At 46.1% G+C, this 23,842-nt stretch overlaps 6 protein-coding genes across 6 annotated transcripts; all 6 read left to right on the top strand.

Annotated features, from left to right (window-relative positions):
* Positions 1-8,343: 8,343 nt before the first annotated feature.
* Positions 8,344-8,941, top strand: LOC131737417 (gamma-crystallin M2-like). Its single transcript, XM_059026068.1, has 2 exons — positions 8,344-8,500; positions 8,594-8,941. Exons 1-2 carry the CDS (start codon positions 8,402-8,404, stop codon positions 8,870-8,872), a joined length of 378 nt encoding a protein of 125 aa, XP_058882051.1. The 5' UTR covers positions 8,344-8,401; the 3' UTR covers positions 8,873-8,941.
* A 1,476-nt stretch (positions 8,942-10,417) lies between these two features.
* LOC131737416 (gamma-crystallin S-1-like) lies at positions 10,418-11,693 on the top strand. Its single transcript, XM_059026067.1, has 3 exons — positions 10,418-10,513; positions 11,010-11,252; positions 11,346-11,693. The coding sequence occupies exons 1-3, from the start codon at positions 10,505-10,507 to the stop codon at positions 11,622-11,624; spliced, it is 531 nt and encodes a 176-aa protein (XP_058882050.1). The 5' UTR covers positions 10,418-10,504; the 3' UTR covers positions 11,625-11,693.
* A 1,549-nt stretch (positions 11,694-13,242) lies between these two features.
* LOC131737415 (gamma-crystallin S-1-like) lies at positions 13,243-14,446 on the top strand. Its single transcript, XM_059026066.1, has 3 exons — positions 13,243-13,266; positions 13,763-14,005; positions 14,099-14,446. Exons 1-3 carry the CDS (start codon positions 13,258-13,260, stop codon positions 14,375-14,377), a joined length of 531 nt encoding a protein of 176 aa, XP_058882049.1. The 5' UTR covers positions 13,243-13,257; the 3' UTR covers positions 14,378-14,446.
* Positions 14,447-15,932: 1,486 nt separating this feature from the next.
* Positions 15,933-17,275, top strand: LOC131737414 (gamma-crystallin S-1-like). Its single transcript, XM_059026065.1, has 3 exons — positions 15,933-16,019; positions 16,592-16,834; positions 16,928-17,275. Exons 1-3 carry the CDS (start codon positions 16,011-16,013, stop codon positions 17,204-17,206), a joined length of 531 nt encoding a protein of 176 aa, XP_058882048.1. The 5' UTR covers positions 15,933-16,010; the 3' UTR covers positions 17,207-17,275.
* Positions 17,276-18,502: 1,227 nt separating this feature from the next.
* LOC117414785 (gamma-crystallin S-1-like) lies at positions 18,503-19,904 on the top strand. The gene is made up of 3 exons (XM_059026063.1): positions 18,503-18,610; positions 19,221-19,463; positions 19,557-19,904. Exons 1-3 carry the CDS (start codon positions 18,602-18,604, stop codon positions 19,833-19,835), a joined length of 531 nt encoding a protein of 176 aa, XP_058882046.1. The 5' UTR covers positions 18,503-18,601; the 3' UTR covers positions 19,836-19,904.
* Positions 19,905-21,415: 1,511 nt separating this feature from the next.
* LOC117416137 (gamma-crystallin S-1-like) lies at positions 21,416-22,658 on the top strand. The gene is made up of 3 exons (XM_059026064.1): positions 21,416-21,478; positions 21,975-22,217; positions 22,311-22,658. Exons 1-3 carry the CDS (start codon positions 21,470-21,472, stop codon positions 22,587-22,589), a joined length of 531 nt encoding a protein of 176 aa, XP_058882047.1. The 5' UTR covers positions 21,416-21,469; the 3' UTR covers positions 22,590-22,658.
* The last annotated feature ends 1,184 nt before the right edge of the window (positions 22,659-23,842 follow it).

The following is a 23,842-nucleotide window of genomic DNA, read 5'->3' as shown; positions in this document are numbered from 1 at the left end:
GCGATGGCTCCTCTCCCTCTGATGCTGGAGACGGCAGCGATGGCTCCTCTCCCTCTGGCGCTGGAGACGGCAGCGATGGCTCCTCTCCCTCTGGCGCTGGAGACGGCAGCGATGGCTCCTCTCCCTCTGCTGGTGGAGACGGTAGCGATGGCTCCTCTCCCTTTTGTGCTGGAGATGGCAGCAGCAGGGTCTCTCCCATATCCGCAGCCAGGTAGTTGAACACCATGGCTGCGATGTCTGGGAGGGAAGCTGGGTGGTGTTGCTGTTCCCAGGCCTCCCAGCGCTCCCCATCTCTTGCCCACAGGAGGTTGATCACTGCAGGGAGGGCTTCCTCATAATCCCTCCCCGGCTCCACCAGCCAGTCCCAGACTCCCTCAGAGGAGAGTGCATTCGTCCTCTTTGGAGGATGCAGGTCCTCCCTCACTGGACGCTCTGGCTCCTCTTTCTCCTGCCATGGAGGGGGTTGGTCTGGTGCCACGTGCCCAACCTCACAAACCGCGAAGCACCACTCCTCACCCTTCAGGCAGGTGAGGCAGATATCCAGTGTGGCAAGGTAAGGCTGATGTTGCTGCGCCTCCTGCTGCTGTTGTTGCTGCTGCTGCTGCTTTCTCCTCCGGCTACTTTTCCCCATTTTTAATTTGAAAAAAAAAACGAACAAACAAAAAAAAACGCACTTTTCAATCCTGGTCCGGCTGTTGGAGGCGTTGTTTATCCCACTTCTGACACCATATGTGACAGTCTGGCTCGCAGTGGTGATGTGGATGACGTCACGGACCAGGAAGTAACTCAAACCAAACAGTGGATGGGCGGTTGAAGCTGAGTGTTAGTGCACTCAGCGTATTTAATAAACAAAATATTAAACAAATTAACACAACACAAAACAAAAGGGCACAAGGGCCAAACGAATGAACAAACAAACAAGTAAGTGATGTGCTGGGAAATCCAGCACGTCTTAGCAATTGTTTTGTTAATGTTGCTTTTTCTCTCTCCGCTCTCCCGTACTCTCCTCTACACTCTCAACCCCGAGTGCAGAGTGCTGCTCGTTTATATACTCTGGCCGAGGGATTTAACTAGTTGGTAATTATCTTATTATCCCCCGGCCAGAGTCTGCACGCGTTTGGTAAGGATGCATGACTGTCAGCTAGTTAAATAATCAGTAGCTGATCAGCCATGCATCCTCACGGGGTTTTTAAATATAATAACAAAAGACGCGGCGCTTTTACCCGCGCCGCAAACAAAAATACAAATAATAATAAATAGGGGCGGGACACTCCGCCACACATGCCCCCCCTTGTGCGCAGCACACATGGCCTTTTCGGCCACCTCCCCCCTTAGTCCCCAAAGTCCCGGTCAGCAGTCCCGGCGCAGGAACAGGGGCAGCAACGGGCCAAAGGTGGCGGCCACGGTGGGATGTCCTCCTCCCACCCAAACAGCCGTAGTGTTCCAATGGCCCGCGCACCGGCCAGCTCCTCTGGCCAAAAAATTTTTGGGGGTGGTCTCCAGACCTGCCCCCCCTTCTTCATGGCCGACAGCTCCCCTCCGTGGGGCTCTGGCCACCCTTTCTCCTGCAGCGAAATTGCTGCGGGGGAAGCTGGTCTCCTGACCTCCCCCCCCTTCTTCATGGCTGACAGCTGCCCTTCACGGGGCTCCAGCCACAGTATTTCCTGCCGCGAAAGTGCGGCTGGGGGAGCTGGTCTCCTGACCTCCCCCCCCTTTTCCATGGCTGGCAGCTTCCCTTCGTGGGGCTCTGACCACATGATCTCCGGCCGCGAAAGTGCGGCTGGGGAAGCTGGTCTCCTGACCTCCCCCCCTTTCTTCATGGCCGGCAGCTCCCCTCCGTGGGGCTCCGACCACAGTGTAGTGACCCCAGGCGAAGCAGGATCCCTGGCGACCCCAGGCAAAGCAGGATCCCTGGCGACCCCAGGCGAAGCAGGATCCCTGGCGACCCCAGGCGAAGCAGGATCCCTGGCGACCCCAGGCGATGTGGAACAGGCAGCCCCAGGCGATGCGAGGCAGGCATCCCTGGGTGGTGCGAGGCAGGGCAGGAGCAGTCCTTCCCATGACGGTGGATGTGGAACCAGCAGGTATTCACCATCTGCTGGTGGAGGTGGGAGGGGAAAGCAGTCCTCCCACAGCGGCTGAGACGGAACCAGCAGGTATTCACCCTCTGCTGGTGGAGCTGGGAGTGGCAAGCAGTCCTCCCACGGCGGCTGAGGCGGAACCAGCAGGTATTCATCCTCTGCTGGTGGAGGTGGGAGGGGCAAGCAGTCCTCCCACGACGGTTGAGGCAGAACCAGCAGGCATTCATCCTCTGCTGGTGGAGGTGGGAGGGGCAAGCAGTCCTCCCACGACGGTGGAGGCGGAACCAGCAGGCATTCACCCTCTGCTGGTGGAGGTGGGAGGGGCAAGCAGTCCTCCCACGACGGTGGATGTGGAACCAGCAGGCATTCACCCTCTGCTGGTGGAGGTGGCGGAGGCAGAGGCAGCTCTTGCTGCTCTGCTCCTGGTGATGGTGGAGACAGAAGCAGCTCCTGCTGCCCTGCTCCTGGTGGTGGTGGAGACAGAGGCAGCTCCTGCTGCTCTGCTCCTGGTGGTGGTGGAGGCAGAGGCGATGGGGCGGATGCTGGCCACTCAGAGGGAGGCTGTGGCGGTTCTGGCTCCCTCTGCTGTGGCGGCTGGGCTGGTGTGTGCCGTGCTCCCTTCAGCAGCATAAATAGAGGCTGCTGGGGAACATCAGCATCCTGCCCTTCTCCCCCCCAGAAAAATTCAGGGGGTTGAGCCTGTAACTCCTCCCCTTCTGGCTCTTGGGACTGCAGCTTGGGTCCTAAGGCTGTGGAAGCGCAGACTTCCACCTCTTGGGCTATGGACGCACCGACTCCCCCCTCTTTGGGCTGTGGACGCACCGACTCCTCCCTCTTGGGCTGTGGACGCACCGACTCCTCCCTCTTGGGCTGTGGACGCACCGACTCCCCCCTCTTGGGCGTAGGACGTTCGGGCTCCTCCCACTCGGCCGTAGGACGTTCGGGCTCCTCCCACTCGGGCGTAGGACGTTCGGGCTCCTCCCACTCGGGCGTAGGACGTTCGGGCTCCTCCCACTCGGGCGTAGGACGTTCGGGCTCCTCCCACTCGGGCGTAGGACGTTCGGGCTCCTCCCACTCGGGCGTAGGACGTTCGGGCTCCTCCCCAGGCTGTGGAGGCGAAACCAGCAGGCATTCTCCCTCTGCTGGTGGAGACGGTAGCGATGGCTCCTCTCCCTCTGATGCTGGAGACGGTAGCGATGGCTCCTCTCCCTCTGATGCTGGAGATGGCAGCGATGGCTCCTCTCCCTCTGGCGCTGGAGACGGCAGCGATGGCTCCTCTCCCTCTGGCGCTGGAGACGGCAGCGATGGCTCCTCTCCCTCTGGCGCTGGAGACGGCAGCGATGGCTCCTCTCCCTCTGGCGCTGGAGACGGCAGCGATGGCTCCTCTCCCTCTGGCGCTGGAGACGGCAGCGATGGCTCCTCTCCCTCTGGCGCTGGAGACGGCAGCGATGGCTCCTCTCCCTCTGGCGCTGGAGACGGCAGCGATGGCTCCTCTCCCTCTGATGCTGGAGACGGCAGCGATGGCTCCTCTCCCTCTGGCGCTGGAGACGGCAGCGATGGCTCCTCTCCCTCTGGCGCTGGAGACGGCAGCGATGGCTCCTCTCCCTCTGCTGGTGGAGACGGTAGCGATGGCTCCTCTCCCTTTTGTGCTGGAGATGGCAGCAGCAGGGTCTCTCCCATATCCGCAGCCAGGTAGTTGAACACCATGGCTGCGATGTCTGGGAGGGAAGCTGGGTGGTGTTGCTGTTCCCAGGCCTCCCAGCGCTCCCCATCTCTTGCCCACAGGAGGTTGATCACTGCAGGGAGGGCTTCCTCATAATCCCTCCCCGGCTCCACCAGCCAGTCCCAGACTCCCTCAGAGGAGAGTGCATTCGTCCTCTTTGGAGGATGCAGGTCCTCCCTCACTGGACGCTCTGGCTCCTCTTTCTCCTGCCATGGAGGGGGTTGGTCTGGTGCCACGTGCCCAACCTCACAAACCGCGAAGCACCACTCCTCACCCTTCAGGCAGGTGAGGCAGATATCCAGTGTGGCAAGGTAAGGCTGATGTTGCTGCGCCTCCTGCTGCTGTTGTTGCTGCTGCTGCTGCTTTCTCCTCCGGCTACTTTTCCCCATTTTTAATTTGAAAAAAAAAACGAACAAACAAAAAAAAACGCACTTTTCAATCCTGGTCCGGCTGTTGGAGGCGTTGTTTATCCCACTTCTGACACCATATGTGACAGTCTGGCTCGCAGTGGTGATGTGGATGACGTCACGGACCAGGAAGTAACTCAAACCAAACAGTGGATGGGCGGTTGAAGCTGAGTGTTAGTGCACTCAGCGTATTTAATAAACAAAATATTAAACAAATTAACACAACACAAAACAAAAGGGCACAAGGGCCAAACGAATGAACAAACAAACAAGTAAGTGATGTGCTGGGAAATCCAGCACGTCTTAGCAATTGTTTTGTTAATGTTGCTTTTTCTCTCTCCGCTCTCCCGTACTCTCCTCTACACTCTCAACCCCGAGTGCAGAGTGCTGCTCGTTTATATACTCTGGCCGAGGGATTTAACTAGTTGGTAATTATCTTATTATCCCCCGGCCAGAGTCTGCACGCGTTTGGTAAGGATGCATGACTGTCAGCTAGTTAAATAATCAGTAGCTGATCAGCCATGCATCCTCACGGGGTTTTTAAATATAATAACAAAAGACGCGGCGCTTTTACCCGCGCCGCAAACAAAAATACAAATAATAATAAATAGGGGCGGGACACTCCGCCACACATGCCCCCCCTTGTGCGCAGCACACATGGCCTTTTCGGCCACCTCCCCCCTTAGTCCCCAAAGTCCCGGTCAGCAGTCCCGGCGCAGGAACAGGGGCAGCAACGGGCCAAAGGTGGCGGCCACGGTGGGATGTCCTCCTCCCACCCAAACAGCCGTAGTGTTCCAATGGCCCGCGCACCGGCCAGCTCCTCTGGCCAAAAAATTTTTGGGGGTGGTCTCCTGACCTCCCCCCCCTTCTTCATGGCTGACAGCTGCCCTTCACGGGGCTCCAGCCACAGTATTTCCTGCCGCGAAAGTGCGGCTGGGGGAGCTGGTCTCCTGACCTCCCCCCCCTTTTCCATGGCTGGCAGCTCCCCTTCGTGGGGCTCTGACCACATGATCTCCGGCCGCGAAAGTGCGGCTGGGGAAGCTGGTCTCCTGACCTCCCCCCCTTTCTTCATGGCCGGCAGCTCCCCTCCGTGGGGCTCCGACCACAGTGTAGTGACCCCAGGCGAAGCAGGATCCCTGGCGACCCCAGGCAAAGCAGGATCCCTGGCGACCCCAGGCGAAGCAGGATCCCTGGCGACCCCAGGCGAAGCAGGATCCCTGGCGACCCCAGGCGATGTGGAACAGGCAGCCCCAGGCGATGCGAGGCAGGCATCCCTGGGTGGTGCGAGGCAGGGCAGGAGCAGTCCTTCCCATGACGGTGGATGTGGAACCAGCAGGTATTCACCCTCTGCTGGTGGAGGTGGGAGGGGAAAGCAGTCCTCCCACAGCGGCTGAGACGGAACCAGCAGGTATTCACCCTCTGCTGGTGGAGCTGGGAGTGGCAAGCAGTCCTCCCACGGCGGCTGAGGCGGAACCAGCAGGTATTCATCCTCTGCTGGTGGAGGTGGGAGGGGCAAGCAGTCCTCCCACGACGGTTGAGGCAGAACCAGCAGGCATTCATCCTCTGCTGGTGGAGGTGGGAGGGGCAAGCAGTCCTCCCACGACGGTGGAGGCGGAACCAGCAGGCATTCACCCTCTGCTGGTGGAGGTGGGAGGGGCAAGCAGTCCTCCCACGACGGTGGATGTGGAACCAGCAGGCATTCACCCTCTGCTGGTGGAGGTGGCGGAGGCAGAGGCAGCTCTTGCTGCTCTGCTCCTGGTGATGGTGGAGACAGAAGCAGCTCCTGCTGCCCTGCTCCTGGTGGTGGTGGAGACAGAGGCAGCTCCTGCTGCTCTGCTCCTGGTGGTGGTGGAGGCAGAGGCGATGGGGCGGATGCTGGCCACTCAGAGGGAGGCTGTGGCGGTTCTGGCTCCCTCTGCTGTGGCGGCTGGGCTGGTGTGTGCCGTGCTCCCTTCAGCAGCATAAATAGAGGCTGCTGGGGAACATCAGCATCCTGCCCTTCTCCCCCCCAGAAAAATTCAGGGGGTTGAGCCTGTAACTCCTCCCCTTCTGGCTCTTGGGACTGCAGCTTGGGTCCTAAGGCTGTGGAAGCGCAGACTTCCACCTCTTGGGCTATGGACGCACCGACTCCCCCCTCTTTGGGCTGTGGACGCACCGACTCCTCCCTCTTGGGCTGTGGACGCACCGACTCCTCCCTCTTGGGCTGTGGACGCACCGACTCCCCCCTCTTGGGCGTAGGACGTTCGGGCTCCTCCCACTCGGCCGTAGGACGTTCGGGCTCCTCCCACTCGGGCGTAGGACGTTCGGGCTCCTCCCACTCGGGCGTAGGACGTTCGGGCTCCTCCCACTCGGGTGTAGGACGTTCGGGCTCCTCCCACTCGGGCGTAGGACGTTCGGGCTCCTCCCACTCGGGCGTAGGACGTTCGGGCTCCTCCCCAGGCTGTGGAGGCGAAACCAGCAGGCATTCTCCCTCTGCTGGTGGAGACGGTAGCGATGGCTCCTCTCCCTCTGATGCTGGAGACGGTAGCGATGGCTCCTCTCCCTCTGATGCTGGAGATGGCAGCGATGGCTCCTCTCCCTCTGGCGCTGGAGACGGCAGCGATGGCTCCTCTCCCTCTGGCGCTGGAGACGGCAGCGATGGCTCCTCTCCCTCTGGCGCTGGAGACGGCAGCGATGGCTCCTCTCCCTCTGGCGCTGGAGACGGCAGCGATGGCTCCTCTCCCTCTGGCGCTGGAGACGGCAGCGATGGCTCCTCTCCCTCTGGCGCTGGAGACGGCAGCGATGGCTCCTCTCCCTCTGGCGCTGGAGACGGCAGCGATGGCTCCTCTCCCTCTGATGCTGGAGACGGCAGCGATGGCTCCTCTCCCTCTGGCGCTGGAGACGGCAGCGATGGCTCCTCTCCCTCTGGCGCTGGAGACGGCAGCGATGGCTCCTCTCCCTCTGGCGCTGGAGACGGCAGCGATGGCTCCTCTCCCTCTGGCGCTGGAGACGGCAGCGATGGCTCCTCTCCCTCTGCTGGTGGAGACGGTAGCGATGGCTCCTCTCCCTTTTGTGCTGGAGATGGCAGCAGCAGGGTCTCTCCCATATCCGCAGCCAGGTAGTTGAACACCATGGCTGCGATGTCTGGGAGGGAAGCTGGGTGGTGTTGCTGTTCCCAGGCCTCCCAGCGCTCCCCATCTCTTGCCCACAGGAGGTTGATCACTGCAGGGAGGGCTTCCTCATAATCCCTCCCCGGCTCCACCAGCCAGTCCCAGACTCCCTCAGAGGAGAGTGCATTCGTCCTCTTTGGAGGATGCAGGTCCTCCCTCACTGGACGCTCTGGCTCCTCTTTCTCCTGCCATGGAGGGGGTTGGTCTGGTGCCACGTGCCCAACCTCACCAACCGCGAAGCACCACTCCTCACCCTTCAGGCAGGTGAGGCAGATATCCAGTGTGGCAAGGTAAGGCTGATGTTGCTGCGCCTCCTGCTGCTGTTGTTGCTGCTGCTGCTGCTTTCTCCTCCGGCTACTTTTCCCCATTTTTAATTTGAAAAAAAAAACGAACAAACAAAAAAAAACGCACTTTTCAATCCTGGTCCGGCTGTTGGAGGCGTTGTTTATCCCACTTCTGACACCATATGTGACAGTCTGGCTCGCAGTGGTGATGTGGATGACGTCACGGACCAGGAAGTAACTCAAACCAAACAGTGGATGGGCGGTTGAAGCTGAGTGTTAGTGCACTCAGCGTATTTAATAAACAAAATATTAAACAAATTAACACAACACAAAACAAAAGGGCACAAGGGCCAAACGAATGAACAAACAAACAAGTAAGTGATGTGCTGGGAAATCCAGCACGTCTTAGCAATTGTTTTGTTAATGTTGCTTTTTCTCTCTCCGCTCTCCCGTACTCTCCTCTACACTCTCAACCCCGAGTGCAGAGTGCTGCTCGTTTATATACTCTGGCCGAGGGATTTAACTAGTTGGTAATTATCTTATTATCCCCCGGCCAGAGTCTGCACGCGTTTGGTAAGGATGCATGACTGTCAGCTAGTTAAATAATCAGTAGCTGATCAGCCATGCATCCTCACGGGGTTTTTAAATATAATAACAAAAGACGCGGCGCTTTTACCCGCGCCGCAAACAAAAATACAAATAATAATAAATAGGGGCGGGACACTCCGCCACAGTGCTCTATGAAAAGCCAAACTACATGGGCTACCAGTACACCCTGAACAGGGGGGAATATCCTGACTACCAGCGCTGGATGGGGTACAACGACTGCATTAGGTCTTGCCGTATGTTTCCACACGTAAGTTATAGCCCAACGTCTCCTATATTATTTCATACTATATTACATTTTATTTGGCAAATAGCTAATTAATATCATTTATTTCAATTTTAGTATAGAGGAAACTACAGAATGAGAATCTACGAGAGACCCGACTTTGGAGGCCAGATGATGGAATTCATGGACGACTGCCCTAATGTCTACGACCGCTTCCGATACCGTGACATCAACTCCTGCAACGTGATGGAAGGCTACTGGACCTTCTATGAACAGCCTAACTACAGGGGCAGACAGTACTTCATGAGGCCTGGAGAATACAGGAGATTCAGCGACTGGGGCGGCATGAACTCCACGATTGGCTCTTTCAGACGCATGAGAGAAAGTTATATGTAACTCTAAATTGTTCAAATTCAATTATGTATCACTGAAAGTTTAAAATAAAACTCTAAAAATTCACACAAATGCTTGAGTTATTTTTTTTATTATTTTATCCTCAATGTTACACAGTTGCTAGAATTATTGGTTAATATTATATGTAACCTGCGCTCAGCCCATTAAAAAGGCTCCTAATTCAATGTTCTCATAAGAACTGTGAAGCACTGGTTGATAGCAGTAGAATGCTCAGCAAGCACCTCCTTCACATGCCACGCTTGATCAGCTGTTGCATGACTTTTAGCCATTTTTACCTTGTACTGTAAAAACTGTGCATTTACTTGCTCATTTCATATTGGGATTCACCCCACATGTTTTAATGCAAAATCATTCCTGGGAACCCACATTTCAGCCGCAGTTTGTATTGAATGTGTTAAACGCAGCCTGTTTAGTCAAAACCTCTCCACTGACACAAACCTGTACTGACACCAGCAATGGTGCTCTTACTTGATTCAAATATGAACATGAATTTGGATTCGGGATTGACCCCGTTACTCACCATTCACCACTATAATGAATTACATAGTATAGGATAGCAGAGTAACTACACTAGGTGCAATTTGTGCTCACTTAGCAGAAGCCAAGTAATTATAGAAACTACTCTTCTAAATGTTAGAGAACTTTAACAGTGCTGGAATCAAGTCATTTGAGCCCTCTTTATTACCTCCCAACAGAACAAGAAGAGCCCTGCTGTATGGCCTTACCAATTCTCTGTTCAGATAAAGGACATCAGTGACTATTTTGACAAAAATCATTGGTCTCTCTTTATTTTTGTAAATAAACGTTCTTAGTAGCTTAGTAGCATTCACTATTTCAACAGCAGGCTGATTTCCTGCTTTTTGCCTGATCGCTGCCAAGTTTACATGAATACCACCTGAAAAAAATTGAATAGTAAAAACATATAGAATCATATTTAAGTGTGCAACTTCACAGTCATATATAAGTAATGTGTACTTAGAGCACTCAGAGTTGCTCATCGCTAATTTAAATATCAAACTAAGTTAAGAAGAGCAATCTTTTGTGGAGAAATCTTTACACAGGACAAAAATTCAGCAGAGATAAGTGATTTTACTTAACAGCTGTTAAAAATGTGGCTCTCTAATTCATGTGTTCCTAGAAGCCAAGGAGAATATTCACAAAAGAAAGATCTTTTGACAGCATACAAAGAGAGTTTTGCAAATCTCAAAAATCACCCAATTCAAATTGAAAATCAATGATTAAACTCTAGTTTCAAAAGCAGCAATAGGCGTTTTCTAAAGAACTATTATAACAATCCCATTAAATACTGTGCCCCCACAAATCAACAAATGCATTACCTGCGGTACAGACATAGACAATACTGAGATCCACCTGACACACCAATCTCGCTATGTACGACACACTGTCTTTTGTCCTCTGTTTGAAAAGCTGGCACACAAACTGCATGCTTCGGCTTCTGCAATGTATAAAGGTAAAAGCTGAAAAAAAAAAATAAACTGTTGACTCAGGCACCCTAAACAATTAGAATTACAGAACGCATGACATTCAGCCAAACATATAAAAGGCCCATTTGAAGCACTAGTTGAATTACAGAGAAACACTTGAACCTTCAACATGGGAAAGGTAAGCCTGGTCAGTTTACTGTGGATTTAAGGGATAATAACACACACTGACAGGATCAGCTATTGATCCACACACAGAGATATAGGAATACGTGGCAAAATGCTAAACATTTTGGAATTGGCTTTGGACGTAATTGAAAAAGCCTCAAATAGGTGTTTGTAGGTTAATGGCCCCACAAGGGTCATTGAATGCTTCCCCAAGAGCCTGCACAGCCATGGGCACTGGAGTGGTTTATCAAGAGCCTGCACAGCCATGAGCACTGGAGTGGTTTATCAAACTGAGGACTGACACTGGAGAAATGTTTCATAGTGTTATAAAATAAGGCTTACAATAACATCACTTCCACAATATGTATCCATTACTGGTTTGCATTCTCCCATTGATATCCGTGTTGCACAATTCTATATCAGGATCTTGGATAAATACAGGTATATTACTGTCATTTTTATTTACTCAAATGAGTTTAATTTCCTTAACCTTCTTTTCAACTTTTCAGATCATCTTCTACGAAGACAGGGACTTCCAGGGGCGCCACTATGAGTGCAGCAGCGACTGTGCTGACATGTACTCCTACTTCAGCCGCTGCAACTCCATCCGAGTGGACAGCGGATACTGGGTGCTCTATGAAAAGCCAAACTACATGGGCTACCAGTACACCCTGAACAGGGGTGAATATCCTGACTACCAGCGCTGGATGGGGTACAACGACTGCATTAGGTCTTGCCGTATGTTTCCACACGTAAGTTATAGCCCAACGTTTCCTATATTATTTTATACTATATTACATTCTATTTGGCAAATAGCTAATTAATATCATTTATTTCAATTTTAGTATAGAGGAAACTACAGAATGAGAATCTACGAGAGACACGACTTTGGAGGCCAGATGATGGAATTCATGGACGACTGCCCTAATGTCTACGACCGCTTCCGATACCGTGACATCAACTCCTGCAACGTGATGGAAGGCTACTGGACCTTCTATGAACAGCCTAACTACAGGGGCAGACAGTACTTCATGAGGCCTGGAGAATACAGGAGATTCAGCGACTGGGGCGGCATGAACTCCACTATTGGCTCTTTCAGACGCATGAGAGAAAGTTATATGTAACTCTAAATTGTTCAAATTCAATTATGTATCACTGAAAGTTTAAAATAAAACTCTAAAAATTCACACAAATGCTTGAGTTATTTTTTTATTATTTTATCCTCAATGTTACACAGTTGCTATAATTATTGGTTAATATTATATGTAACCTGCGCTCAGCCCATTAAAAATGCTCCTAATTCAATGTTCTCATAAGAACTGTGAAGCACTGGTTGATAGCAGTAGAATGCTCAGCAAGCACCTCCTTCACATGCCACGCTTGATCAGCTGTTGCATGACTTTTAGCCATTTTTACCTTGTACTGTAAAAACTGTGCATTTACTTGCTCATTTCATATTGGGATTCACCCCACATGTTTTAATGCAAAATCATTCCTGGGAACCCACATTTCAGCCGCAGTTTGTATTGAATGTGTTAAACGCAGCCTGTTTAGTCAAAACCTCTCCACTGACACAAACCTATACTGACACCAGCAATGGTGCTCTTACTTGATTCAAATATGAACATGAATTTGGATTCGGGGTTGACCCCGTTACTCACCATTCACCACTATAATGAATTACATAGTATAGGATAGCAGAGTAACTACACTAGGTGCAATTTGTGCTCACTTAGCAGAAGCCAAGTAATTATAGAAACTATTCTTCTAAATGTTAGAGAACTTTAACAGTGCTGGAATCAAGTCATTTGAGCCCTCTTTATTACCTCCCAACAGAACAAGAAGAGCCCTGCTGTATGGCCTTACCAATTCTCTGTTCAGATAAAGGACATCAGTGTCTATTTTGACAAAAATCATTGGTCTCGCTTTATTTTTGTTAAATAAAAGTTCTTAGTAGCTTAGTAGCATTCACTATTTCAACAGCAGGCTGATTTCCTGCTTTTTGCCTGATCGCTGCCAAGTTTACATGAATACCACATGAAAAAAAATTGAATAGTAAAAACATATAGAATCATATTTAAGTGTGCAACTTCACAGTCATATATAAGTAATGTGTACTTAGAGCACTCAGAGTTGCTCATCGCTAATTTAAATATCAAACTAAGTTAAGAAGAGCAATCTTTTGTGGAGAAATCTTTACACAGGACAAAAATTCAGCAGAGATAAGTGATTTTACTTAACAGCTGTTAAAAATGTGGCTCTCTAATTCATGTGTTCCTAGAAGCCAAGGAGAATATTCACAAAAGAAAGATCTTTTGACAGCATACAAAGAGAGTTTTGCAAATCTCAAAAATCACCCAATTCAAATTGAAAATCAATGATTAAACTCTAGTTTCAAAAGCAGCAATAGGCGTTTTCTAAAGAACTATTATAACAATCCCATTAAATACTGTGCCCCCACAAATCAACAAATGCATTACCTGCGGTACAGACATAGACAATACTGAGATCCACCTGACACACCAATCTCGCTATGTACGACACACTGTCTTTTGTCCTCTGTTTGAAAAGCTGGCACACAAACTGCATGCTTCGGCTTCTGCAATGTATAAAGGTAAAAGCTGAAAAAAAAAAATAAACTGTTGACTCAGGCACCCTAAACAATTAGAATTACAGAACGCATGACATTCAGCCAAACATATAAAAGGCCCATTTGAAGCACTAGTTGAATTACAGAGAAACACTTGAACCTTCAACATGGGAAAGGTAAGCCTGGTCAGTTTACTGTGGATTTAAGGGATAATAACACACACTGACAGGATCAGCTATTGATCCACACACAGAGATATAGGAATACGTGGCAAAATGCTAAACATTTTGGAATTGGCTTTGGACGTAATTGAAAAAGCCTCAAATAGGTGTTTGTAGGTTAATGGCCCCACAAGGGTCATTGAATGCTTCCCCAAGAGCCTGCACAGCCATGGGCACTGGAGTGGTTTATCAAGAGCCTGCACAGCCATGAGCACTGGAGTGGTTTATCAAACTGAGGACTGACACTGGAGAAATGTTTCATAGTGTTATAAAATAAGGCTTACAATAACATCACTTCCACAATATGTATCCATTACTGGTTTGCATTCTCCCATTGATATCCGTGTTGCACAATTCTATATCAGGATCTTGGATAAATACAGGTATATTACTGTCATTTTTATTTACTCAAATGAGTTTAATTTCCTTAACCTTCTTTTCAACTTTTCAGATCATCTTCTACGAAGACAGGGACTTCCAGGGGCGCCACTATGAGTGTAGCAGCGACTGTGCTGACATGTACTCCTACTTCAGCCGCTGCAACTCCATCCGAGTGGACAGCGGATACTGGGTGCTCTATGAAAAGCCAAACTACATGGGCTACCAGTACACCCTGAACAGGGGTGAATATCCTGACTACCAGCGCTGGATGGGGTACAACGACTGCATTAGGTCTTGCCGTATGTTTCCACACGTAAGTTATAGCCCAACGTTTCCTATATTATTTTATACTATATTACATTCTATTTGGCAAATAGCTAATTAATATCATTTATTTCAATTTTAGTATAGAGGAAACTACAGAATGAGAATCTACGAGAGACACGACTTTGGAGGCCAGATGATGGAATTCATGGACGACTGCCCTAATGTCTACGACCGCTTCCGATACCGTGACATCAACTCCTGCAACGTGATGGAAGGCTACTGGACCTTCTATGAACAGCCTAACTACAGGGGCAGACAGTACTTCATGAGGCCTGGAGAATACAGGAGATTCAGCGACTGGGGCGGCATGAACTCCACTATTGGCTCTTTCAGACGCATGAGAGAAAGTTATATGTAACTCTAAATTGTTCAAATTCAATTATGTATCACTGAAAGTTTAAAATAAAACTCTAAAAATTCACACAAATGCTTGAGTTATTTTTTTATTATTTTATCCTCAATGTTACACAGTTGCTATAATTATTGGTTAATATTATATGTAACCTGCGCTCAGCCCATTAAAAATGCTCCTAATTCAATGTTCTCATAAGAACTGTGAAGCACTGGTTGATAGCAGTAGAATGCTCAGCAAGCACCTCCTTCACATGCCACGCTTGATCAGCTGTTGCATGACTTTTAGCCATTTTTACCTTGTACTGTAAAAACTGTGCATTTACTTGCTCATTTCATATTGGGATTCACCCCACATGTTTTAATGCAAAATCATTCCTGGGAACCCACATTTCAGCCGCAGTTTGTATTGAATGTGTTAAACGCAGCCTGTTTAGTCAAAACCTCTCCACTGACACAAACCTGTACTGACACCAGCAATGGTGCTCTTACTTGATTCAAATATGAACATGAATTTGGATTCGGGGTTGACCCCGTTACTCACCATTCACCACTATAATGAATTACATAGTATAGGATAGCAGAGTAACTACACTAGGTGCAATTTGTGCTCACTTAGCAGAAGCCAAGTAATTATAGAAACTACTCTTCTAAATGTTAGAGAACTTTAACAGTGCTGGAATCAAGTCATTTGAGCCCTCTTTATTACCTCCCAACAGAACAAGAAGAGCCCTGCTGTATGGCCTTACCAATTCTCTGTTCAGATAAAGGACATCAGTGTCTATTTTGACAAAAATCATTGGTCTCGCTTTATTTTTGTTAAATAAAAGTTCTTAGTAGCTTAGTAGCATTCACTATTTCAACAGCAGGCTGATTTCCTGCTTTTTGCCTGATCGCTGCCAAGTTTACATGAATACCACCTGAAAAAAAATTGAATAGTAAAAACATATAGAATCATATTTAAGTGTGCAACTTCACAGTCATATATAAGTAATGTGAACTTAGAGCACTCAGAGTTGCTCATCGCTAATTTAAATATCAAACTAAGTTAAGAAGAGCAATCTTTTGTGGAGAAATCTTCACACAGGACAAAAATTCAGCAGAGATAAGTGATTTTACTTAACAGTTGTTAAAAATGTGGCTCTCTAATTCATGTGTTCCTAGAAGCCAAGGAGAATATTCACAAAAGAAAGATCTTTTGATAGCATACAAAGAGAGTTTTGCAAATCTCAAAAATCACCCAATTCAAATTGAAAATCAATGATTAAACTCTAGTTTCAAAAGCAGCAATAGGCGTTTTCTAAAGAACTATTATAACAATCCCATTAAATACTGTGCCCCCACAAATCAACAAATGCATTACCTGCGGTACAGACATAGACAATACTGAGATCCACCTGACACACCAATCTCGCTATGTACGACACACTGTCTTTTGTCCTCTGTTTGAAAAGCTGGCACACAAACTGCATGCTTCGGCTTCTGCAATGTATAAAGGTAAAAGCTGAAAAAAAAAAATAAACTGTTGACTCAGGCACCCTAAACAATTAGAATTACAGAACGCATGACATTCAGCCAAACATATAAAAGGCCCATTTGAAGCACTAGTTGAATTACAGAGAAACACTTGAACCTTCAACATGGGAAAGGTAAGCCTGGTCAGTTTACTGTGGATTTAAGGGATAATAACACACACTGACAGGATCAGCTATTGATCCACACACAGAGATATAGGAATACGTGGCAAAATGCTAAACATTTTGGAATTGGCTTTGGACGTAATTGAAAAAGCCTCAAATAGGTGTTTGTAGGTTAATGGCCCCACAAGGGTCATTGAATGCTTCCCCAAGAGCCTGCACAGCCATGGGCACTGGAGTGGTTTATCAAGAGCCTGCACAGCCATGAGCACTGGAGTGTTTTATCAAGAGCCTGCACAGCCATGGGCACTGGAGTGGTTTATCAAGAGCCTGCACAGCCATGAGCACTGGAGTGGTTTATCAAACTGAGGACTGACACTGGAGAAATGTTTCATAGTGTTATAAAATAAGGCTTACAATAACATCACTTCCACAATATGTATCCATTACTGGTTTGCATTCTCCCATTGATATCCGTGTTGCACAATTCTATATCAGAATCTTGGATAAATACAGGTATATTACTGTCATTTTTATTTACTCAAATGAGTTTAATTTCCTTAACCTTCTTTTCAACTTTTCAGATCATCTTCTACGAAGACAGGAACTTCCAGGGGCGCCACTATGAGTGCAGCAGCGACTGTGCTGACCTGCACTCCTACTTCAGCCGCTGCAACTCCATCCGAGTGGACAGCGGATACTGGGTGCTCTATGAAAAGCCAAACTACATGGGCTACCAGTACACCCTGAACAGGGGTGAATATCCTGACTACCAGCGCTGGATGGGGTACAACGACTGCATTAGGTCTTGCCGTATGTTTCCACACGTAAGTTATAGCCCAACGTTTCCTATATAATTTTATACTATATTACATTCTATTAGGCAAATAGCTAATTAATATCATTTATTTCAATTTTAGTATAGAGGAAACTACAGAATGAGAATCTACGAGAGACCCGACTTTGGAGGCCAGATGATGGACTTCATGGACGACTGCCCTAATGTCTACGACCGCTTCCGATACCGTGACATCAACTCCTGCAACGTGATGGAAGGCTACTGGACCTTCTATGAACAGCCTAACTACAGGGGCAGACAGTACTTCATGAGGCCTGGAGAATACAGGAGATTCAGCGACTGGGGCGGCATGAACTCCACTATTGGCTCTTTCAGACGCATGAGAGAAAGTTATATGTAACTCTAAATTGTTCAAATTCAATTATGTATCACTGAAAGTTTAAAATAAAACTCTAAAAATTCACACAAATGCTTGAGTTATTTTTTTTATTATTTTATCCTCAATGTTACACAGTTGCTAGAATTATTGGTTAATATTATATGTAACCTGCGCTCAGCCCATTAAAAAGGCTCCTAATTCAATGTTCTCATAAGAACTGTGAAGCACTGGTTGATAGCAGTAGAATGCTCAGCAAGCACCTCCTTCACATGCCACGCTTGAACAGCTGTTGCATGACTTTTAGCCATTTTCACCTTGTACTGTAAAAACTGTGCATTTACTTGCTCATTTCATATTGGGATTCACCCCACATGTTTTAATGCAAAATCATTCCTGGGAACACACATTTCAGCCGCAGTTTGTATTGAATGTGTTAAATGCAGCCTGTTTAGTCAAAACCTCTCATTTGAGCCCTCTTTATTACCTCCCAACAGAACAAGAAGAGCCCTGCTGTATGGCCTTACCAATTCTCTGTTCAGATAAAGGACATCAGTGTCTATTTTGACAAAAATCATTGGTCTCGCTTTATTTTTGTTAAATAAAAGTTCTTAGTAGCTTAGTAGCATTCACTATTTCAACAGCAGGCTGATTTCCTGCTTTTTGCCTGATCGCTGCCAAGTTTACATGAATACCACATGAAAAAAAATTGAATAGTAAAAACATATAGAATCATATTTAAGTGTGCAACTTCACAGTCATATATAAGTAATGTGAACTTAGAGCACTCAGAGTTGCTCATCGCTAATTTAAATATCAAACTAAGTTAAGAAGAGCAATCTTTTGTGGAGAAATCTTCACACAGGACAAAAATTCAGCAGAGATAAGTGATTTTACTTAACAGTTGTTAAAAATGTGGCTCTCTAATTCATGTGTTCCTAGAAGCCAAGGAGAATATTCACAAAAGAAAGATCTTTTGACAGCATACAAAGAGAGTTTTGCAAATCTCAAAAATCACCCAATTCAAATTGAAAATCAATGATTAAACTCTAGTTTCAAAAGCAGCAATAGGCGTTTTCTAAAGAACTATTATAACAATCCCATTAAATACTGTGCCCCCACAAATCAACAAATGCATTACCTGCGGTACAGACATAGACAATACTGAGATCCACCTGACACACCAATCTCGCTATGTACGACACACTGTCTTTTGTCCTCTGTTTGAAAAGCTGGCACACAAACGGCATGCTTCGGCTTCTGCAATGTATAAAGGTAAAAGCTGAAAAAAAAAAAAAAAACTGTTGACTCAGGCACCCTAAACAATTAGAATTACAGAACGCATGACATTCAGCCAAACATATAAAAGGCCCATTTGAAGCACTAGTTGAATTACAGAGAAACACTTGAACCTTCAACATGGGAAAGGTAAGCCTGGTCAGTTTACTGTGGATTTAAGGGATAATAACACACACTGACAGGATCAGCTATTGATCCACACACAGAGATATAGGAATACGTGGCAAAATGCTAAACATTTTGGAATTGGCTTTGGACGTAATTGAAAAAGCCTCAAATAGGTGTTTGTAGGTTAATGGCCCCACAAGGGTCATTGAATGCTTCCCCAAGAGCCTGCACAGCCATGGGCACTGGAGTGGTTTATCAAGAGCCTGCACAGACATGAGCACTGGAGTGTTTTATCAAGAGCCTGCACAGCCATGGGCACTGGAGTGTTTTATCAAGAGCCTGCACAGCCATGAGCACTGGAGTGTTTTATCAAGAGCCTGCACAGCCATGAGCACTGGAGTGCTTTATCAAACTGAGGACTGACACTGGAGAAATGTTTTATAGTGTTATAAAATAAGGCTTACAATAACATCACTTCCACAATATGTATCCATTACTGGTTTGCATTCTCCCATTGATATCCGTGTTGCACAATTCTGTATCAGGATCTTGGATAAATACAGATATATTACTGTCATTTTTATTTACTCAAATGAGTTTAATTTCCTTAACCTTCTTTTCAACTTTTCAGATCATCTTCTACGAAGACAGGAACTTCCAGGGGCGCCACTATGAGTGCAGCAGCGACTGTGCTGACCTGCACTCCTACTTCAGCCGCTGCAACTCCATCCGAGTGGACAGCGGATACTGGGTGCTCTATGAAAAGCCAAACTACATGGGCTACCAGTACACCCTGAACAGGGGGGAATATCCTGACTACCAGCGCTGGATGGGGTACAACGACTGCATTAGGTCTTGCCGTATGTTTCCACACGTAAGTTATAGCCCAACGTTTCCTATATTATTTTATACTATATTACATTTTATTTGGCAAATAGCTAATTAATATCATTTATTTCAATTTTAGTATAGAGGAAACTACAGAATGAGAATCTACGAGAGACCCGACTTTGGAGGCCAGATGATGGAATTCATGGACGACTGCCCTAATGTCTACGACCGCTTCCGATACCGTGACATCAACTCCTGCAACGTGATGGAAGGCTACTGGACCTTCTATGAACAGCCTAACTACAGGGGCAGACAGTACTTCATGAGGCCTGGAGAATACAGGAGATTCAGCGACTGGGGCGGCATGAACTCCACGATTGGCTCTTTCAGACGCATGAGAGAAAGTTATATGTAACTCTAAATTGTTCAAATTCAATTATGTATCACTGAAAGTTTAAAATAAAACTCTAAAAATTCACACAAATGCTTGAGTTATTTTTTTATTATTTTATCCTCAATATTACACAGTTGCTATAATTATTGGTTAATATTATATGCAACCTGCGCTCAGCCCATTAAAAAGGCTCCTAATTCAATGTTCTCATAAGAACTGTGAAGCACTGGTTGATAGCAGTAGAATGCTCAGCAAGCACCTCCTTCACATGCCACGCTTGAACAGCTGTTGCATGACTTTTAGCCATTTTTACCTTGTACTGTAAAAACTGTGCATTTACTTGCTCATTTCATATTGGGATTCACCCCACACGTTTTAATGCAAAATCATTCCTGGGAACCCACATTTCAGCCGCAGTTTGTATTGAATGTGTTAAACGCAGCCTGTTTAGTCAAAACCTCTCCACTGACACAAACCTGTACTGACACCAGCAATGGTGCTCTTACTTGATTCAAATATGAACATGAATTTGGATTCGGGGTTGACCCCGTTACTCACCATTCACCACTATAATGAATTACATAGTATAGGATAGCAGAGTTACTTCACTGGGTGCAATTTGTGCTCACTTAGCAGAATCCAAGTAATTATAGAAACTACTCTTCTAAATGTTAGAGAACTTTAACAGTGCTGGAATCAAGTCATTTGAGCCCTCTTTATTACCTCCCAACAGAACAAGAAGAGCCCTGCTGTATGGCCTTACCAATTCTCTGTTCAGATAAAGGACATCAGTGTCTATTTTGACAAAAATCATTGGTCTCGCTTTATTTTTGTTAAATAAAAGTTCTTAGTAGCTTAGTAGCATTCACTATTTCAACAGCAGGCTGATTTCCTGCTTTTTGCCTGATCGCTGCCAAGTTTACATGAATACCACCTGAAAAAAAATTGAATAGTAAAAGCATATAGAATCATATTTAAGTGTGCAACTTCACAGTCATATATAAGTAATGTGAACTTAGAGCACTCAGAGTTGCTCATCGCTAATTTAAATATCAAACTAAGTTAAGAAGGGCAATCTTTTGTGGAGAAATCTTCACACAGGACAAAAATTCAGCAGAGATAAGTGATTTTACTTAACAGTTGTTAGAAATGTGGCTCTCTAATTCATGTGTTCCTAGAAGCCAAGGAGAATATTCACAAAAGAAAGATCTTTTGATAGCATACAAAGAGAGTTTTGCAAATCTCAAAAATCACCCAATTCAAATTGAAAATCAATGATTAAACTCTAGTTTCAAAAGCAGCAATAGGCGTTTTCTAAAGAACTAATATAACAATCCCATTAAATACTGTGCCCCCACAAATCAACAAATGCATTACCTGAGGTACAGACATAGACAATACTGAGATCCACCTGACACACCAATCTCGCTATGTACGACACACTGTCTTTTGTCCTCTGTTTGAAAAGCTGGCACACAAACTGCATGCTTCGGCTTCTGCAATGTATAAAGGTAAAAGCTGAAAAAAAAACAAAAAACTGTTGACTCAGGCACCCTAAACAATTAGAATTACAGAACGCATGACATTCAGCCAAACATATAAAAGGCCCATTTGAAGCACTAGTTGAATTACAGAGAAACACTTGAACCTTCAACATGGGAAAGGTAAGCCTGGTCAGTTTACTGTGGATTTAAGGGATAATAACACACACTGACAGGATCAGCTATTGATCCACACACAGAGATATAGGAATACGTGGCAAAATGCTAAACATTTTGGAATTGGCTTTGGACGTAATTGACAAAGCCTCAAATAGGTGTTTGTAGGTTAATGGCCCCACAAGGGTCATTGAATGCTTCCCCAAGAGCCTGCACAGCCATGGGCACTGGAGTGGTTTATCAAGAGCCTGCACAGCCATGAGCACTGGAGTGGTTTATCAAACTGAGGACTGACACTGGAGAAATGTTTCATAGTGTTATAAAATAAGGCTTACAATAACATCACTTCCACAATATGTATCCATTACTGGTTTGCATTCTCCCATTGATATCCGTGTTGCACAATTCTATATCAGGATCTAGGATAAATACAGGTAAATTACTGTCATTTTTATTTACTCAAATGAGTTTAATTTCCTTAACCTTCTTTTCAACTTTTCAGATCATCTTCTACGAAGACAGGAACTTCCAGGGGCGCCACTATGAGTGCAGCAGCGACTGTGCTGACATGTACTCCTACTTCAGTCGCTGCAACTCCATCCGAGTGGACAGCGGATACTGGGTGCTCTATGAAAAGCCAAACTACATGGGCTACCAGTACACCCTGAACAGGGGGGAATATCCTGACTACCAGCGCTGGATGGGGTACAACGACTGCATTAGGTCTTGCCGTATGTTTCCACACGTAAGTTATAGCCCAACGTTTCCTATATTATTTTATACTATATTACATTTTATTTGGCAAATAGCTAATTAATATCATTTATTTCAATTTTAGTATAGAGGAAACTACAGAATGAGAATCTACGAGAGACCCGACTTTGGAGGCCAGATGATGGAATTCATGGACGACTGCCCTAATGTCTACGACCGCTTCCGATACCGTGACATCAACTCCTGCAACGTGATGGAAGGCTACTGGACCTTCTATGAACAGCCTAACTACAGGGGCAGACAGTACTTCATGAGGCCTGGAGAATACAGGAGATTCAGCGACTGGGGCGGCATGAACTCCACGATTGGCTCTTTCAGACGCATGAGAGAAAGTTATATGTAACTCTAAATTGTTCAAATTCAATTATGTATCACTGAAAGTTTAAAATAAAACTCTAAAAATTCACACAAATGCTTGAGTTATTTTTTTTATTATTTTATCCTCAATGTTACACAGTTGCTATAATTATTGGTTAATATTATATGCAACCTGCGCTCAGCCCATTGAAAAGGCTCCTAATTCAATGTTCTCATAAGAACTGTGAAGCACTGGTTGATAGCAGTAGAATGCTCAGCAAGCACCTCCTTCACATGCCACGCTTGAACAGCTGTTGCATGACTTTTAGCCATTTTTACCTTGTACTGTAAAAACTGTGCATTTACTTGCTCATTTCATATTGGGATTCACCCCACACGTTTTAATGCAAAATCATTCCTGGGAACCCACATTTCAGCCGCAGTTTGTATTGAATGTGTTAAACGCAGCCTGTTTAGTCAAAACCTCTCCACTGACACAAACCTGTACTGACACCAGCAATGGTGCTCTTACTTGATTCAAATATGAACATGAATTTGGATTCGGGGTTGACCCCGTTACTCACCATTCACCACTATAATGAATTACATAGTATAGGATAGCAGAGTAACTACACTAGGTGCAATTTGTGCTCACTTAGCGGAATCCAAGTAATTATAGAAACTACTCTTCTAAATGTTAGAGAACTTTAACAGTGCTGGAATCAAGTCATTTGAGCCCTCTTTATTACCTCCCAACAGAACAAGAAGAGCCCTGCTGTATGGCCTTACCAATTCTCTGTTCAGATAAAGGACATCAGTGTCTATTTTGACAAAAATCATTGGTCTCGCTTTATTTTTGTAAATAAACGTTCTTAGTAGCTTAGTAGCATTCACTATTTCAACAGCAGGCTGATTTCCTGCTTTTTGCCTGATCGCTGCCAAGTTTACATGAATACCACCTGAAAAAAAATTGAATAGTAAAAGCATATAGAATCATATTTAAGTGTGCAACTTCACAGTCATATATAAGTAATGTGAACTTAGAGCACTCAGAGTTGCTCATCGCTAATTTAAATATCAAACTAAGTTAAGAAGAGCAATCTTTTGTGGAGAAATCTTCACACAGGACAAAAATTCAGCAGAGATAAGTGATTTTACTTAACAGTTGTTAAAAATGTGGCTCTCTAATTCATGTGTTCCTAGAAGCCAAGGAGAATATTCACAAAAGAAAGATCTTTTGATAGCATACAAAGAGAGTTTTGCAAATCTCAAAAATCACCCAATTCAAATTGAAAATCA

This window comes from Acipenser ruthenus, chromosome 7 (genome assembly GCF_902713425.1).
Source record: "Acipenser ruthenus chromosome 7, fAciRut3.2 maternal haplotype, whole genome shotgun sequence".
NCBI lineage: Eukaryota > Metazoa > Chordata > Actinopteri > Acipenseriformes > Acipenseridae > Acipenser > Acipenser ruthenus.
This window is presented reverse-complemented; position numbering and strand designations above follow the sequence as displayed.

Bases quoted from the DNA above. Each gene is read 5' to 3' on its own strand.
- LOC131737417 (XM_059026068.1), top strand. From the start codon at position 8,402: ATGGGCTACCAGTACACCCTGAACAGGGGGGAATATCCTGACTACCAG. The intron at 8,501-8,593 runs GTAAGTTATAGC...TTTCAATTTTAG, and splicing joins CTTGCCGTATGTTTCCACAC to TATAGAGGAAACTACAGAAT.
- LOC131737416 (XM_059026067.1), top strand. The intron at 11,253-11,345 runs GTAAGTTATAGC...TTTCAATTTTAG, and splicing joins CTTGCCGTATGTTTCCACAC to TATAGAGGAAACTACAGAAT.
- LOC131737415 (XM_059026066.1), top strand. The intron at 14,006-14,098 runs GTAAGTTATAGC...TTTCAATTTTAG, and splicing joins CTTGCCGTATGTTTCCACAC to TATAGAGGAAACTACAGAAT.
- LOC131737414 (XM_059026065.1), top strand. The intron at 16,835-16,927 runs GTAAGTTATAGC...TTTCAATTTTAG, and splicing joins CTTGCCGTATGTTTCCACAC to TATAGAGGAAACTACAGAAT.
- LOC117414785 (XM_059026063.1), top strand. The intron at 19,464-19,556 runs GTAAGTTATAGC...TTTCAATTTTAG, and splicing joins CTTGCCGTATGTTTCCACAC to TATAGAGGAAACTACAGAAT.
- LOC117416137 (XM_059026064.1), top strand. The intron at 22,218-22,310 runs GTAAGTTATAGC...TTTCAATTTTAG, and splicing joins CTTGCCGTATGTTTCCACAC to TATAGAGGAAACTACAGAAT.